At 42.7% G+C, this 17,500-nt stretch overlaps 1 protein-coding gene across 4 annotated transcripts in view; it reads right to left on the bottom strand.

Moving 5' to 3' along the window:
• Window positions 1-17,500, bottom strand: part of LOC147035503 (formin-binding protein 1-like) — a 103,987-nt gene that overhangs the window by 36,465 nt on the left and 50,022 nt on the right. For all 4 annotated transcript variants that reach the window (XM_085899508.1, XM_085899499.1, XM_085899515.1 and 1 more), the window contains 4 exons: window positions 10,368-10,514; window positions 9,223-9,471; window positions 8,913-9,019; window positions 8,674-8,806 (listed from right to left, as the gene is read on the bottom strand). In XM_085899508.1, the coding sequence (XP_085755634.1) occupies window positions 8,674-8,806; window positions 8,913-9,019; window positions 9,223-9,471; window positions 10,368-10,514 (636 nt within the window). The remainder of the gene's footprint in view (window positions 1-8,673; window positions 8,807-8,912; window positions 9,020-9,222; window positions 9,472-10,367; window positions 10,515-17,500) is intronic.

The raw sequence follows: 17,500 nt of genomic DNA, 5'->3' as shown, positions 1-17,500 counted from the left end.
CATATATACACATATATATATATATATATATATATATATATATATATATAAATAAATCCATATTTGAGATGTGTGTGTCCGTGTGATTTGTCAGCTACACCTTTTGACCCACGGGGCCCAGACTTGGCAAGAAGGCTGTTCACTCCCCCAGGATGGTTTTGCATCAACCTCCAGCCCAACCTCCTCCCCCCTTACTCCCGCAGTGTTCATGGCTTCATTTCATTTCTGTACATGTGATAAGCTCTAGAATCTCTTAACCTGAGCCAAATTTCAAAATATAAACTGTGGAATTGACCTTAGCAGCAGCTCCGATGACTAAAAAGTGTTCGTTTGACCAATTCGCACATTGTTTGACATTCCAGGAATATCCAGGTGGTGTTTAATATGACCGATCAGTGATTGCTCATCGCTTGTCAAGCCTGCCGTTCCTTATTAACCGTTTTGTTGGAGTGTTTGCTTGAGTGCTTAAGCCACTTGGTAAGTACTCTATAAGCTGCTTGGATGTTAGTTTGCAAGCCATGGCGACACATGGCAAAAGTACCCGCACTGTATATCTGCACCGATCACTGCTAAACACGAACAAAAATGCAATGATCGATGTACAAAATTCAGGCCCCACCTGCCTTTATTGCGCCTGCAGCATCATGCGGTGCCATGCCTGCCGTTCCTTATCAATGGATGTAGGGATGGAATGGATGGATGGGATAGACCAAAGGGATGTTTGTAAGCCACGGCAAGATGGTATACGGTGGTGTAAATAACTTTTTTTTTTTCTTTTTATCACAGCTGTTGTTTTTGAAAATAAAATTACAAATTGACATTCAAGACAATGTTCGGTAATAATGTAAATGAAGTACATACATAAACGTGTGTTCCATCGTCTTGGTTACATTTTATACTCGTCAGTTTTAACATTCACCTCGGAGCGGTCATGCTGAGCACCACCCTGAGATGCTTGGAGACGCACCCCCTGGTGGAGTACTTTAGAGGTTATTAAGGGAGAGTTGTTTCCAAAACCCAAGCTCATTGCAGATGCTGCAGGGAATGTAATGGTAGACTAAGGAACAGCAGGTGGGAACTTTCACTCATTCATTCCTTACACCTTGTGTCTACACTGAGATTGGAGTATCGTGTGTTCATTAACTGTGGAACTTGCTGTGAATCAATTTTCCATCCCAATCCATCCATCCATCCATCCCTTTCCTCCCTCCATTCCTTCCTTCCATCCATCCATCTATCCCCATTTGTCCTTGCTCCCCCACCCCTCCTTCCTCTCTTCTCCCTCCTCCAACTTTCATGAAGTGAAAAACAATCGGTGGTTGTGACTAGTTTCCGCAGGTGGTTGTGTTGTGCTGTGGTGTTTATGTTGCGAGTCCGGAGTGTCAGAGAGTGTGCGGGTTGGGCGGATGTGCAAGTTTTTGGCGGTCGGGTCCACTGCTTGGTTTGATTCCGTGGTTTGAATTTTAGGATTTGGCTTGGGTTGAGATATTTTGGGGGTTATTGCATTGTGGTTGTAAAACGTGTGCTGAAATTAAAGAAAGGCACGAAACAGTGGCGTCTGGGCATTTATAAGCATTCTGCAGACAGAACGTTGTTGGCGGACCTTGAGTGCCCTGCGCAAATATGGTGGGGGACAAATCGCAGACAGAGCGGGGAGGGGGTGGGGGGCGAGACTGGAGAGCAGACAGTAGAAGACAGAAAGATCACCGACCTGACTGCGGTGAGAGAGTGAGAGGCCCAAAGACTCAGCCTCATCGCAGGAGATACCAATGATCCAAAATGCCTGTTTACACAAAGTGAAGCCGTGAAAGGTTAGGGGCAGGAGCACCAGCTCAGACGGCGACTGGTACTCCACCAGGCTGCAGACGAAAGCTTTGTATGTGGCTAGGAGCTCAGGTTGGCCGAGTAAGGACCTTTCACGACAGAGGATTCCCAGTCGGTGACTGGCTTTGGAGGCCACATTGGAAATATGGCTTTCCCAGGAAAGATCATGACAGATCATGAGACCCAGAAGCTTGAATGAAGACTTCTTCCAGAGGATTGTTGAGAAAGTAGGTGTGTGGGGGTGGGGGGGGGGATTCTAAACAGTCCTTTCGGAAACACATAGTGAGAGAATGAGATTTGTCAGAGTGTGTCACACTCTCATAGCGAGAGTGTGAGTTTGTCTGGTTCTCACATTCGTTAGCACTCAAGGCAGTATGTGACCCCCCCTCGGAGAGATCCAGTTCCAAAGGAGGTAAACAGGGTGGCAGTCGCAGTTCGCGTCGCATACCTCAAGGGAAGCCCATATTATAATCTCTTTTAAAATGTTACGTGCTGTTTGAAAGTGATAGGCGGTTTTGCTGTCACGTTTGAGCGTGCAGTTTTAATGTACCCCATTTCATTAAATCCTGTACCAAGGCCAGCAAATGCAAGTCGAGCCCCCCACCCTCCCCTCTCCACCCCTCTCTTCAAGTTACACTAGCAAACATGTTTAAAAAAAAAACACAAGTGTCTTCACTTGCTACTATCCTGCATAATTCAATCATAATGTGGTTTGGTGGTTAAAAATGCTTTAAAATGTTAAATTATACAAATTACAGCTTCCGATATGTCAAATTCCATTGTCTCCAGCAAAGTATATAAAAGCAAGGTATCACAAAGTGATCCACAAAACTTGGTGCTTTTGTCCAGTGTGCAAACGTTTTGTTTAAGCTGCCGTACTATTAGCCCCAGACAGCTTCCAACTGCAGTTTGTTTGTATTAATATTCCCATGGATGGTTTGTAAGATCTCCATGAGGTACATCTTCATCATTCCTGTTACTCCAATTATCACTGGTGCAATTTTGATGCTATTTAGCTTCCAAGATCTCTTGATCTCATTTTTGAGGTCCTGGTATTTGGTCATTTCCTTGATTTCTGCATCAAGCTAAAATTGCTGGATACCAAAACCTCAATTAGCAATGCCTTTTTTTTTTTTTTTTTGTTCTCAAGTACAATATCCGGTCACAATGCTCTGTTTTCTATGTTCACGCTCGATAGGATCGTCAGGTCGTATGTGAGGGTTACTTCCTTGTGCTCAATTGTCACTTTTGGTTCATGTTTCCAAACGTTTTCTGGGATGAGGATATTGAAGTTTTTACAGATGTGCAAGTTGAAAGTATAACAGTTTCAGAAAGTATTCTCAACCCCTAAAAACTTTTGTCACATTTTGTTGTGTTACAACCTGAATGTAAAATTGATTAAATTTAAAGTTATTGTCACCGATCTACACAAAATACCCCACAATGACAAAGTTAAAACGTGTTTTGAGAATTTTTTTTACAAATTAATTAAAAATTAAAATCTGAAATGTCTTGCATCAATAAGTATTCAACCCCTTTGCTACGACACTCCAAATTGAGCTCAGGTGCATCCAATTTCCTTTGATCATCCTTGAGATGTCTCTACAACTTGATTGGAATCCACCTGTGGGCCAATTCAATTGATTGGGCATGATTTAGAAAGAAACACACCTTTCTATATTTCTAGAGTGTTGAAAGTTCCCAAGAGCACAATGAACTCCATCATTAAGAAATGGAAAAAATATAGAACTACCGAGACTCTTCCTCGAGCTGGCCGTCCGAACAAACTAAGTAACTGGACAAGAAGGACCTTGGTCATGGAGGTGACCAAGAACCCAATGACCACTTGGACAGAACTACAGAGTTCCTTGGCTGAGATGGAAAAACCTGCCAGAAGAACAATCTCTGCAGCATTTCACAAATCTAGGCTTTCTGGGAGAGTGGCCAGATGGGAACCTCTCCTGAGAAAAAGGCACATGACAGCACGTCTGGAGTTTGCAAAAAGGCACATGAAAGACTCCGAGAGCATGAGGCAAAAGATTCTGTGGTCTGATGAGATGACAACTGAACTCTCTGACCTGAATGGAAAGCGATACGTCTGGTGGAAACTGAGCACTGCTCATCACCCATCTAACACCACCTGTACCATGAAGCATGGTGGTGGCAGCATCATGCCATCCAACTTGACAGAGCTTGACCATATCTGCAAAAGAATATAATGGGAGAAACTTCCAAAATCCAGATGTGCAAAGCTGATAGAGACATAACCAAGAAGACTCGAAGCTGGAATCGCTGCCAAAGGTGCTTTAAAAAAAAAAATTGTATATACTGTCAAGGATCATATGAGAGCCAACACACAAATACGCACAACAAGGGGAGCTGGAGAGAAGAGGGGTGGGAGAGGGAAGGAAAAAAAAAAAAAACAGTGGGGAACAGAGACATGAGGAGATCTGTGGAAGGGAGAGTGATGGGGCAGGGTACACAGGGTAAACAAGATGGGCACTACGGGGAACTTCAGGAAGGAAAATATGGAATTTGAAGGAGGTGGGTTTGGGGTGGATTAGCGGGAGGTAGAAAAGATAGAGGTTTTGGATGTGGAAGGATGAGAGATGGTGGTGAGCAGCTGTTTTGAAGACTTAGAAGGAAGAGTGGGATTGAAGAGTGTGAGAGTTTGTTCCAGAGGAGGGGAAAAGAGGAATGAAAGAGGGAAGGTGAGCAGTGATTCTTGATTATGGTAGTTTTACCAGAAGGGAGTTGCTGGGGAACCTTAAGCATCTTGTGGAAATATTGGGGAGGACATATCTCAGACAGAGCATGGGGGGTTAGGCCGGAGAGGAGGCAGTAGAAGACAGAAAGACCCCCGACTTGTCTGCAGTGAGACAGAGACCCAAAGACTCCGTCTCATCACAGGGGATATCAATGATCCAAAATGCCTTGGTTTCCACAGCGTGAAGCCAAGAATGGTGAGAGGTGGGAGTACCAGCCCAGAGGGGAGAGTAGTACTCCATCAGGCTGCGGATGAAAGCTTTGTACATGATCAGGAGCTCAGGTGTGCCGAGGTAGGACTTTGCATGATGGAGGATGCCCAGTTGGCGACTGCCTTTGGAGGCCAAGTTGGAAATGTGGCTTTCGCAGGAAAGATCATAGTAGATAGTGAGACCCAGAAGCTTGAATGAATGGACTTCTTCAAGAGGATTGTTGAAAAAGTAGATTTTGGGGGGGGGGGGGGAAGGTTCCAGACGGTCCTTTCGGAGAGACATACATAGTGAGAGTGTGAGATTAGTCAGGGCTTTTACAAAGCCTTGACTCAAAAGGTTGAATATTTATTGACACAAGACATTTCAGCTCTTGATTTTTAATTAATTTGTTAAAATTTCTAAAAACATGTTTTCACTTTGTCATTATGAGTGTTTTGTGGAGATCAGTGAGAATTTTTTTTTTATAATTTACTACATTTTAAATTCAGGCTGAAACACAAAAGTGTGATTTTTCTCGAAACGTGTTTATCATATATATCAAGGTTGTTTGCACACTCAACCTTTCTTTGTGAAGATGCTTCCAAACTCCTACAAATAGAATACACCCCCATTGCTGAAGGCAGTGTGTGCCCAATTTGTCCAACTTTTTTTTTCTTTTTTTTTAATACCTCCCTGCTCGTTTGTCATTCTCCCAGTTGTAGGTCAAAAAGTTGAGGTCAAGTGTTTTAGAACACCGCCATTTTTCAGTTTTTACTGACATTTAAGCAGTTCAAGTCCAGTGAATAACCTGAAATGGTAGAAAGCAAAGCGGTAAACTTCCAGAGGTTTAAAAAAAAAAGTTGGTGACCAAAAACTGAAAAATAATGTAAATTTCAGTTATTAAAAAAGTATTTTCAGGGAACAAGTAATGGGTTAGCAACTGCAGCTGTTCTGCAGCAATGGAAGTAAATTAAGCCTTGAAAGTTGATGCAAACAATTCTGACAGATGTCCCAACTTTTGTTGATTAGTTACAAACCCTCTGTCTGTATAAAAGCAGTGTTGGAACAGACTGCATTGCTACACCCTCTGAAGCATTATTTGGAAAATATTGCACTGCAGGAAGTAGTATATTGCTATCATAATGGAAAAAAAAGACAATTAACAAAGGAAGACAGACAGACCATTATAACCCTTAAAAGTGTTGATCTTTCCTTTTGAAAAATTGCAAAGGAAGCCAAGGTGTCAGTAGGTACAGTTTCCTACATCATCAAAAGGCACATGGAAACCAGAGGAAACTCTGACAGGAAGAGGTCTGGCAGACCCAAAGCCACAACACAATCAGAAGACAAGTTTACGAGAGTCAACCAGCTTGCGTGATAGGCGGCTCACAGGACAGCAGCTTCAAGCACAGCTTAACACTGGTCGAAGTAAGGAAGTCTCAGTTTCAACTGTGAAGAGAAGACTTCGAGCTGCAGGTTTGACAGGTCAAGTGGCAGTAAGAAAGCCATTGATAAGATGGTAAAATAAGAAAAAGAGTCTTGCCTGGGCCATGAAGCACCCGCCAGTGGACTACTGAAAACTGGATGAAGGTCTTATGGACCGATGAATCAAAATTTGAAATCTTCGGTTCATCACGCAGGGTTTTTTGTGCACTTTCGAATAGGCGAAAGGATGGTTCCTCAGTGTGTAACACCAACTGTCAAACATGGAGGAGGAAGCGTGATGATCTGGGGCTCTTTTGCTGGATCCAGTCGGCGGCTTGCACAGAGTGACTGGCACCCTGAACCAAAAGGGCTACCACAGCATTTTGCAGCACCATGCAATACCCTCTGGTCTACGCCTAGTTGGTCAGGGGTTCATCCTACAGCAAGATAACGACCCAAAATATACCTCCAGGCTATGTCAGAACTAACTTAGAAGAAAAGAACAACACAGTAGGCTTCAAATCATGGAATGGCCAGCACACAGTCTCCAGACATAAACCCCATCGAGCTGGTTTGGGATGAACTGGACAGAAGAGTGAAAGCAAAGCAACCTTCAAGTGCAATACATTTGTGGGAACTTCTGCAACAGTGTTGGGAAGAACTTTCCAAACAATATTTGACTTCCATTGCAGACAGAATGGTCATTTAGAAAGAATGTAGAAAGATTAGAAAGATTCCATTGTAGAAAGAATGCCACGAGTATGTTCGGCTGTTAAACCTCCAAAAAGGTGGCTACTTTGAAGAGTCAAAAATTTAGATTAAAGTTCGTTCAACAAAACAATTCCATCATTTATTTTTTATCAGCGATTGTTTATTTGTTCTTTGCTTTAATTTCAGAGGACATTGAAACATTAAACTGCTTAAATTTCAGTAAAAACTGGGAAAATGGGGGTGTTCTAAAACTTTTGACCGGTAGTGTATATATCCTTGTCATTGTTAAAATTAAAATATTGCACCCTTTTTCAGAAACATGTACTATAGAACCATATTAGTTGTTATTATGTTGAACACTTTGGCCATTTCTCTGACGTTGCAGTGTGCATTAACCCCTTCTGTGTCGTTAATGCTTTGGCATCAACTTCCATCTGTTGGAAACTGCATACACAAATGTCCTAGGAAATAGTGCACACAGTCTGCCCGATGCCGATGTCTTCCTCAATGCTCACATGCACCCCATCTCTGCCCCCCAAATAGCAATCGCAGAAGCAGCTACAGGCCATTTGGGATCACTTGATCCATATGTTCCTGATCAAGTTCTTGCTGGGTGCTGTAATGTCCCTGGGGTGACGAGGAGATCTTGCCTGACTCTGAGGGACATATGAACCATCTATTGAAAGATGTTGCCCTGTGCAATCTCAATAATTGCACCATTTGCATCTTCAGTCGATTCAGAATCTGATGAAAACGTTGCTCATTGAAAAGACTTTGTCAGGATTTTGGATATTTTGAAGTCTGACATTTCGCCAGGATACATTAGAAGTAGTCCTGTCCCAAGAGTTCGTACATAACTGGCCTTTGGTCCAACAAACAATTTAACCTTTTTGAAGAAAGCCTTTCTCCAAGACTGAAATCTCAATGGCACACAAGTACCTGTTTCACTGCATATTCTCTCAAATCGTCCCATACATCACCCATGTTGTACACATGACACGACACAGTCCTGCACCCAGGTCTCTGCACAGCTTCATCATACACTTCTCTACCCTCAGCTCCTGTGGATCCATTGATGATTTTACTCTCACAGATATAATAGGGGATCCAGACCTGGAAAAGGCTGCTAAGTAGAGTTGAACTACACACCACTCGATATAATTCACAGGGGTTATATTTTTGATAGATAGACGTCTCTAGTAATATAATTAAGAGGTCTGCTCAGCCAAAGCTCTTGTGGAATTTAGTTATTGGGCAAAAGGTGATCCACCTTACAACACCTGATCTCAATCAAATCCTTGCTTAGCATCCTTATTGATGTTTTTTTTTTTTTTTTTTTCGATGCACTCCTAATTCCTGTTGAGGTAGCCTTGTCTTATCCACAATTATCCAAAACGCACAAGTCATGTTTCACAACTAATTAAGGACCAACGAAGGCAAGCCATGGCTGCAGCCCAGAGATAAATTACCAGGAGAAGCCGTAGTCACGGCCTAACAAGAAATATTCAATTCAAGATTATGAAGTGGAAATTTAAAAAAATTGACAATTATTACCTGCAAATGAATGTTCTCAATGAATGGCATTTGCCATCTATTCAACTTCAACAAAAACTTCAACAAACACCTTTGTAGTTCACAACTGCGATTGATTGTTTTGTTGGAAAGAACTGAACCGACTCCGCTTCCTCCAGCATTTATTATCCATAAATACGTGAAAGGAAAGATCTCCCTCAAACAGATTCATTCAAAGACCTACCTCCTGCTTGCGGATCCAATGCTGGAGTTGGCTTAATTTCTGCTGCACAATTTGAAGTTGAGGATCTACAGTGTGTGGATCACCAAGACCCATACTTGCCGCATAAGCATCCCGCAACCGCATGAGACCATCCCTGTTTTTAGTTGGATGACAGAGGCGCATTTTGATCCCATTTCAACCAACAAAGATTCTAGAATGAAAAGCAATTTAAATTCCAAGGATAGATCATTTCCCCTCACCTTTCATCAGTAAGATGCTGAAGGTCATGCGAAGCCTTATCGATCTGCTGCTGAAGGAACTGTCTGCGTTTATGGGGTGGAAGGTCCATCCAGTTTTCAGTACTGACCTGCACACAATGTTGTGAGCCAAACGGGCTGCTCGCTAGCTGAGGTCATTGTCATCAACTTTGAAATACCAAACAATTCGCCTGATTAATGCAGTTTTGGGATGTTGAAAACAGGATCGTAGTTTTAGGGCAGTTTAGAACCAAACTTGAAATCAGGTGCCTTTCTCATAGAAAGCCAAATCACATTCCAGCCAAACACCCACCTTGTCAATCCTTGGGGGAAGTCGTCGTCCTTTTGCTCGACCAACCGAGTTACCGAGGTCTTCCATCGATTTGGACATCCCTTCTGAAATTCTTCCTGTTCCACCATCTCGCGTACTGCGACCTCGTTCTCTGGAGCCACCCGAGTCGCCTTCAGGTGATGAGCGGGCCGGCCGAGCAGCATCATCGATGACAATGTCTCTGGGAATCCTTTGCCCGGTGCAGAACACATCGATCACAACATTTGCATCCTGCCAAACAATGCACAAAGCGAGGAACAATAAGAGACAAGGATGGATTAAACCATACTCTTTCCAAAATATTGGTGCTGTAGCAGCAGTTTCTTGGTAAGCGTTATACTGAGTGGTTTGCTCTTGCCTTCCCAGCAGTCAGTCAAGGCAGAAATTTGTAATTTGGCCAGGGTGCTGGCGAGAGCTCGCCTACTCTTCACGAAGGACACTATGGACCGTTTAATGTCCACCAACTAATGCTTGTAGACGGGATGGCCATCAAAGGGATGGAAAACACTGATGACTCTCCACGCCTGTGAAACGTCGGGGTGACAATTTACAGCTGGGCAGAGATTTGAATCCAGGCTAGACAGCTCAGATAACAGCGCGCATACCTCCAAACCATCAATAACAATGTCACTTTGATCATTTCAAACCTTCCCATTCCAAAAGCAAACATGTCAGTGTAAGGAAAGAAACATCAAAATAAAAGTACAGAGACAAAGACAGAGACAGAACTGATGATGGAAAATTAAAAAAAAAAGAATCAAATAACTTCAGTTCACGAGTGTAATGATGAGAAGTGGAAGCAAGACGGGAATGGAAAAGAAATCCTAACTTGAGACATGACCAAGGCAAAGTGCACCAATTCAAGAGTTCATCCATTTATGAAATCAAGAATGAAAACCTAAATTGTTGACATTGTATTTGGTGCGAGGAATTAATCATAGAAATTCCATTCATGCAAAATCATGTAAGTTGAGGCATAAATGAGCAAACAAAAACCAATGTAAATGAATGGCTGCATCCATGATTGAAGGCTTGGTATGTAGGTAGTCCATCACTAGCTTCCCTGCATTTCACTTCACGAACTTATTCACCCACCGCTCTCGCTTTAATATCTCAAAAGTCTTTACCTGTCTCTCATTGACAGATTCTGCAGCTTCTAATGCCTTGTCAATCTCTTTGCCCAAAAGCGGGAGCAGCTGGCGTTGTACGTCAGCCATACGAGCGAGGGCCTTCTTTATCGCCGTCGATCTCTGCTCATCCATTGCTTGCAGGTTCTGGGGATGAGAAACAGCAGGACAAGAAGAGCATATTAAAGGAGAATGTAAAAGGCGTCAGTTTTCGGGGAGAGGGATAATAAGCCAGCACAACCACAACCTCCCTCTCCATTAGATTAGCAATATGGAAGGACCCACAGAAGATCTACACAATGTAAAATGTGACAAAGTCCTCAACTCTCCCCCACCCCCTCGCAAACCCCAAGTAATCAACCCTCCCTGCCAACCCAAAGGAACCCCTTGCCTAACAAAAGTCCTTGACCCCTACCCCCCAGCAAAGCCTTAACCATCCCCTCCCAACTCTGTTAAATCTTTGCTCTCCATGCGAGATATGCGGAAACCCCGTGGAATTGCAACTGTCAAGTGACCACAACACACAAAACCAATTATCTTCTTCCTGATGTATAACTATATACACATTGTGAAATGCAAATAATGACTGATGGGTTTTTTTTTTCACAATGTTGCAAGATTCCCGGAAGTCCTCGAACAAAGACCTTCTGATGACATGGGTTTTATTGTCCCTGGTCGAGTCGTTTAAGAGAAAAAAAAATAGTTGGAAATAATAGCAAGGAACTGTGAAACCTCTGTGATAAAAGCCCTGCTTGAGAGAATGCCATGCAGTTATTTGGGAAGTATAAAAGAACAGAACGCTGCCTCGATTGCTGAGGCCTACCTTCACAAGGTCCATGATATGTCTATTATCTCAAAATCCTTTTCGCTGTCACTTTGGTCATTTTAAACTGAAAGGAAAAATTATAAAGGGGGGGGGGAAGCGATTGTGGATATGACAGCTCCAAAGATGACTGGCTTCACAAATGAGTCAGCACCAACATGGTGGCCGTATGATTTTCCAGGTTGAAATTGTGGGTGGAGTCAGGTGAACTGTCCATCCATCAGGTGGCGGGTTCGTTGACATATCACTTCAAATGGATTAATATTGATGGAAACGGGAATTCAATGTAAATATTCAGTGTGTACATATAGGAGTAGGTGGAGCTGGTAACCTTGGCAACCTCGTTCCATTCCACCAGCGAAGATTACAAGTCCATGATTGTGGTGCCTCCTGAAGGACTATTTTGGAGTGAGGGTAACATTATGAAAGCTCAGCTGGGAAACGAATTTAGGCACGTTTTTGGTCTACCACCTGATAGATCACCAAAGTTCTTTCCATTGGCAAACGACCACCTACAGGCACCTATCCCTCCCCACATCGCTTCTTCGGTCCTCAACCTGCCCCCTCTCTCTATACTATTCATAGCTTTGCTTTTGGCAATTTCCATTCAGTATTTCTCACAATATTTCATTCTGCTTTCCCATTCGATGATCCATAGATAAATTGTTTCAGTTTCACTTTTCAACATCAGTTTCGATTAGTCATTGCAACTTGTGATGAGACACGAATGGCGCATGAAAAAGATCACCAAAAACGATTTTCGGGGGAATTTTTTTTTCGATTTTTAAAAAAAGGGTGCAGAGGAGTCGAGAGTGGCTTATGGGTCATAAAGGAGTCTGAATTGTTTAAAGGGTTGAGGGGGACTAAGGGTCCTAAATGGGTTTAAATGTCTAAAGGGGTCTAAAGGTGAAAGGGCAAGAGCAAAAGGAGTCTGAAGTGTCCAAATGGTCTGAAAATGTCCAAAGGGTCTTAAAAGTGTCGAAAGGGTAGAAGAATGTCCATCCATCCATTGGGACCATACTCTGTGCAGAGTGTTGGTGCTGCCTCAGCAGTCTCCTTGGCTATTGGGCACAATCCTGGACGGGTCGCCACTCCGACACAGTATACCAGCATGCTGGCACTCATTTAGCCGACCTCGGAAGGATGACAGGCAGAATCAACCCCACCTCATGTTAATTCAACAGTAAAGTGGGATTTGACCTCAGGATCATAGGTTCCCAAGCCCACCGCCCTAATCATTAAGCCAATACCAGGCATGAAGAAGGTCTATACCTCTCAAAAGGGTCTAACAAGGTAGTAAAGGGTCTTAGAGGTGTACAGGGTCTAGTAGGGTGTAAAAGAGTGAAGATGCAGTGAATAAATTACCTCGAGTGCAACATGGCAATAATGGGCCAAATGATCTCCTCATGACTGTTTAAAACGCCTATTTAGGTAGATCATCCTTAAAAACAAAATCTGATCGTTGAAAGTTTCGTCGTGAATTAACTTTGGAAGCTCAAAGCAATAAGGTCACACACAAAAACATTTCGCTTTTATATACAAGAGCATTGAACTAGATACAGGACTGGATGGATTATGGCTATTCACATTGTGTCACCACCACACAGCCCCTTCTCTATGCATATGCCACCATATTGCTAAGCCCAATGAATGATTTACCGCAACCCGTGTTGCATTAAGTTTATGTGAGAAAATATTCACTTCGACTTTGACTTTCAACTCAAAATTAACATTCACTATTCAAGATCTCCCAATAATTTATCACAAGAGTCAAAATATATCAGCTACAATGGGGCCTACCAAGATGGTGCTTTATGGCAACAGTCACACCGCTCATAATTAATCATTCCAGTCTTATATACAGTTCAATGATATGGCGACGGACAACCTATTTTCCTTCTGCAGCCAATTCTTCCTCGCACTTCTCCCTCTTCTCAGGAAGGTGGCTCACTTGTTTTTCTTCCATCGATAAGCTTACAGTGAGACCTCTCGGCAAAGCCATGGCTAGTAGAGAAAAGCCCTATCAGAACCTCATTCAAAAGTTCTGGGAAATCTCACCCAGAAACGTCCAAAGAGTCCTTCAATAGCTCGTTTTAATATGCAACGAAAAATGTCGTTATGTGACGGCTCTGGAAACACCACCCCACCAACTCCCTGTAAAACTCCATCACATTTGGATGTACACCCATCAACACGCCGAACCCAACCCCCATGCGTTAGGTACATAATTTTTGAATGGCCTTTTGGATAAGACGTTGTGAAGAGGTCGGCAATATCAATAATATTGTTACGGTTGGGTGGGTAGATGGAAGAATTTAATCGGGAGTTTAGCGTTGTGTCGAGTTGCTTGGTCCATGGACGAGTAGAAAGCAACTCGATGTAACTAAGTTTGGGAGTCGGTGAGCTTAAGTGCTACGTGTCACCACACGTGGGGTGGTGCAGTGTTAATTTGCAGAGGGAGTGAATAAGTTCCCCAGTATGTGATTGCCCTCTGTGATTTTTTTCCCCTATGTTTTTACATTTCAAGCAAGGTAGTAAAGCTGGCAAACACGTCCCTGAAACCGCAACAAACGGGCAGAAAGCCCCGCCTTCTCGGGTTTGGGGCGAGCAGGACATGCCCCGGAGAGGATATAGAGCGGAAAAGAGAAAGAGTGCACAGGACAGGTGGCAGATCTTAAGACATCAGTGTGATCGAGGTCGAGGGCAGGTACGCAGGCTTGCGCACATGTGGATTGTGGAAGGCTTCTGCCTGGATAGAACAGGAGATCGGCAGAGCACACACACAAGGTCGGTGTGAGGACCGCACGAGGCAGGTGGCACCTTTGGAGCGGGGAAGGCTGGCACGTTTTGAACCTTCATGTGGAAAGCTACTTGCGGATTGCCGGGCGTATGTCTGCCCAGCTACAAGTGACGGCGCAATTTTGAGTGCATATGCACATGCTGGTGGAAGCGCTCCCCATTCCAAGCTCGACAAGGACCAGCTCTGGCCCAAGCTGAGTACCAGTATACCTAATCAGAGAGTTGGTGTCAAAGCCACCCAATGCTCGCCTGTTTATACATTTATCGTTTTTAAAAGACTCGTCTAATAATATTTTTTATAAAGCATTGCAGTGAAGTCTGATCCAAATAATTTTAAAGCAATATATGTATTTGTATATTGTAATCAGAAAAAAATAGTGTGGTAGATAAAAACATTAGAAAGGAAATAACTTGCACCAAAAACTTTAACATTTTCACGCTCACGCCGGGGGTATCACTATCGCTCTCTGTTCTTCGAACAGGCGAGCTAAAAAGGGTGGTTTTTCTTTTCATTTTGTGTCACCCTTTGTTGGGTAGTCGGAAAAAAAACATTTTTCAAAAAATTTTTTTTTTTAAATTTGTTTTACCCTTATTATCACTTTTTCCGTCGATATGTTTGTCTGTCTGTCTGTCTGTCCCTCTGTTCGGTCCAGTGCTCCGTTAATACAATGGCGATTTCGATGAAACTTGGTTGGTAGGTTCATACCATGACCTAGTTGTGTGCAAATGAAAACCATTGCTATGGACACCACCGTTTCTGAGCAACGGGACTGAAATTTTTGAAAAATCATAAAAAATTTATTTTTTCGAAAATTAAAAATCGGGCCAGGAGCGACTGTGGGCAGTACATTCAGCCATATTGTCAAAAATTTCCAGCAGGATCCTATGAAAACTGTCGGAGAAGATAGACTTTGAATGAACCCTGGTCGAAAACAATTTTAAAAAGTTCGTTATATCTCAGAGACTATGAGTCAGACATACATGAAACTGGTATGGTAGGTTCATGGTATGTCCTAGTTATGTGCGAGAAAGAACCGTTGCTATGGACCCCTCCGTTGCCTAGCAACGGCCAAAAAACCTCTAAATGTGGGGGTATTTTAACAAAAAAATAAACCAATGTCACCCGCAGGGTGACCCGTATCTTGCCAAAAGGTGACCACGTGTGACTTCTTTAAGGTCACACTGAGGTGAACAGAGCTGCTATCCACCAGGAGCGACTCCTTGAGGAATATCTGCCTACGAGAGATTCCGATGAGAATCGTTCTACAGAGTAACCATGAAAAATATGTGTTTGCCTCATAATGTCACCAAATGACATCATAATGTCTCAAGCTTGACATATCTAGAAAGCACTCATCGAGGTGTTCAATTTGAGGTACTACACGATATGGTTCCTAAAACTTGAAAATTTGACCTTGGGGTCAAATATGTTTGACCTTAGGCGCTAACCATGAAGGTCAAGGCCAATCGCCACCAAAAATTAATCAGCTGAGCACCAGACCATATACTACATTCCCATAAAGTTTGGAGACGATTCGATTAAAATTACTCAAAAAATAATGGTTTCGTCGACTCCCCTGATTTGCGACAAAGTGACCTTGACCTTTGACCTTGACCTTCAAAATTTTGTGCGCTGAAAGGGACCTCTATAGGCCTCTGATATGCGAAGTTACAAAAATTTCCAATGACAACTGTGCTCTGCAGAATTTTTTATACATGATTACAGACAAAAAAAAATAAAAAACCTACAAGCTGACTAACATATCTTGCAAAAACTTCGTTTTGGCAAGATAACAATCTGCAGCATTAACCCTTGAAGCTAGAATCATGAATTTTCTTGTGCTTAATCCTCAGGTCATTCCCCATCGAACGGGCCCATCGCGTCGGGTTCTATTGGGTAGTCGACTATCCATGTCCGCCTACCGGCTTGTCTGTATTTGTGTCTGTGTGCAAGGCCTCGACAGTATGATTTATTTATTTATTATTATTATCAACTTTTGAATTATTGTCTTGTAAATATTTGTGTATGTTCATTAAATGTGTTTATTTTGAAGAAACTGTATTCATGTAATAGTGGGTTCACGGATAAACCCCTTGTCCCCCTGATGCCGTACTCCTCCACCAGTGTGACCACTCCTTGGCTTTTTTCACAAGATCTTGGCTATTCGTTGTTCACCTTGGCGTCTTGGTTTTCTATATGTTTTCTTGGCGTGTAGGTTTTCTATTATCATTGCTTTTTCGAAACCTTGTGAATTATTGGCTTTTTTCATTGGCTCACCTTGGCATTTATGAAAATGAGGAGTGGTCACACTGTTCTCCACCCGTCCACCATTGCCATCCGTAATGCCCTTCTAGCATGTGTTAAAATCTCCGTCAATCAATGTGCCTGCCTCGTCTTAATAAGGAACCACTCGGCCGTCCTGGGAGGTTGGCGGTGTTAACCGCCCGGCACCACAAATTGGGTCGGGGGGGGGGGGGTGGGTAACTCGGGCCGGCAGTCCCCGCGACAATATTGTAAGAAATGAAATACATCTCACCTGTGATTGAATATTTCTGTGACACAGAAACTATTTGAAAATTAAAAAATATATATATACAATGGTTGCCAAGGTTACTGGCTCCACCCACTACAATATCTCCTCACTGAATTTGCCTTTCTAACAATAATACACACTCCAAAAAAAAAAATTGCTCATTTGAGGTTCGACATTACGATTAAATTAATCAAGCATCTACGATCAAAAATAAATTAAGATGTTAACTTGGTTCTTTCAAACTAAACATGATGTGTATTTGGAGGCGTATATTTCCTGAAGTTAGCCAAGATGGTAACCCTTAATTTATTCTCCAAACTTGTTTTCACACGAGAGTTATGTTGTTAGATGAGCAGTGAAATTACTGTGAAATTTATGCTTGGGCTGTGTTTGTACTATTTTTGGTTTTTAGAATGATTACGCATTTGAAAGGTCACATGACTCCTCCTTCAATCTTACCAATTATTGTGACGTCTTAACAGTTATTTTTCACATTTGATACAATATTTGCCGATCAGTGATCACCACCTCACCAAATATATCGGTGTCCGGGTTGAAATCCGAAGGAAAATGGGCTTTTACTGAAGAATTGTATATGTGGATCTACCTTTGCGGAGATGGTGACAGGTGGCAGCTTGTGTGTTTACAAGTTACTGGTACGTGCCCGTACATGCAAAAACAAACAAACAAAAAAAACTTTCAAATCGCGAGCCAGAAACAACCACCACACAGGCCGTTCCTTCGCTCTCGCGTGCCCGTACGTGGAAACCAAAAATTAAAAAAAGATTTTAAAAAAAACTTTCAAACAACCACACAGGCCGTTCCTTCACTCTCGTAAACGACGACTGGATTGGGGCATTGTGTTTATCTATAAATGTGCATAAGAAATGGAGAAATTATTAGAATACAGTAAGTCATCACTATCCAGAAGTAGTGGCCGCGCACCGGCCTACGCAGCCACGCCTACGCAGCAATGG

This window comes from Eptatretus burgeri, chromosome 1 (genome assembly GCF_056783735.1).
Source record: "Eptatretus burgeri isolate ZD-2024b chromosome 1, Ebu_testis_v1, whole genome shotgun sequence".
Classification (NCBI taxonomy): Eukaryota; Metazoa; Chordata; class Myxini; order Myxiniformes; family Myxinidae; genus Eptatretus; species Eptatretus burgeri.
This window is presented reverse-complemented; position numbering and strand designations above follow the sequence as displayed.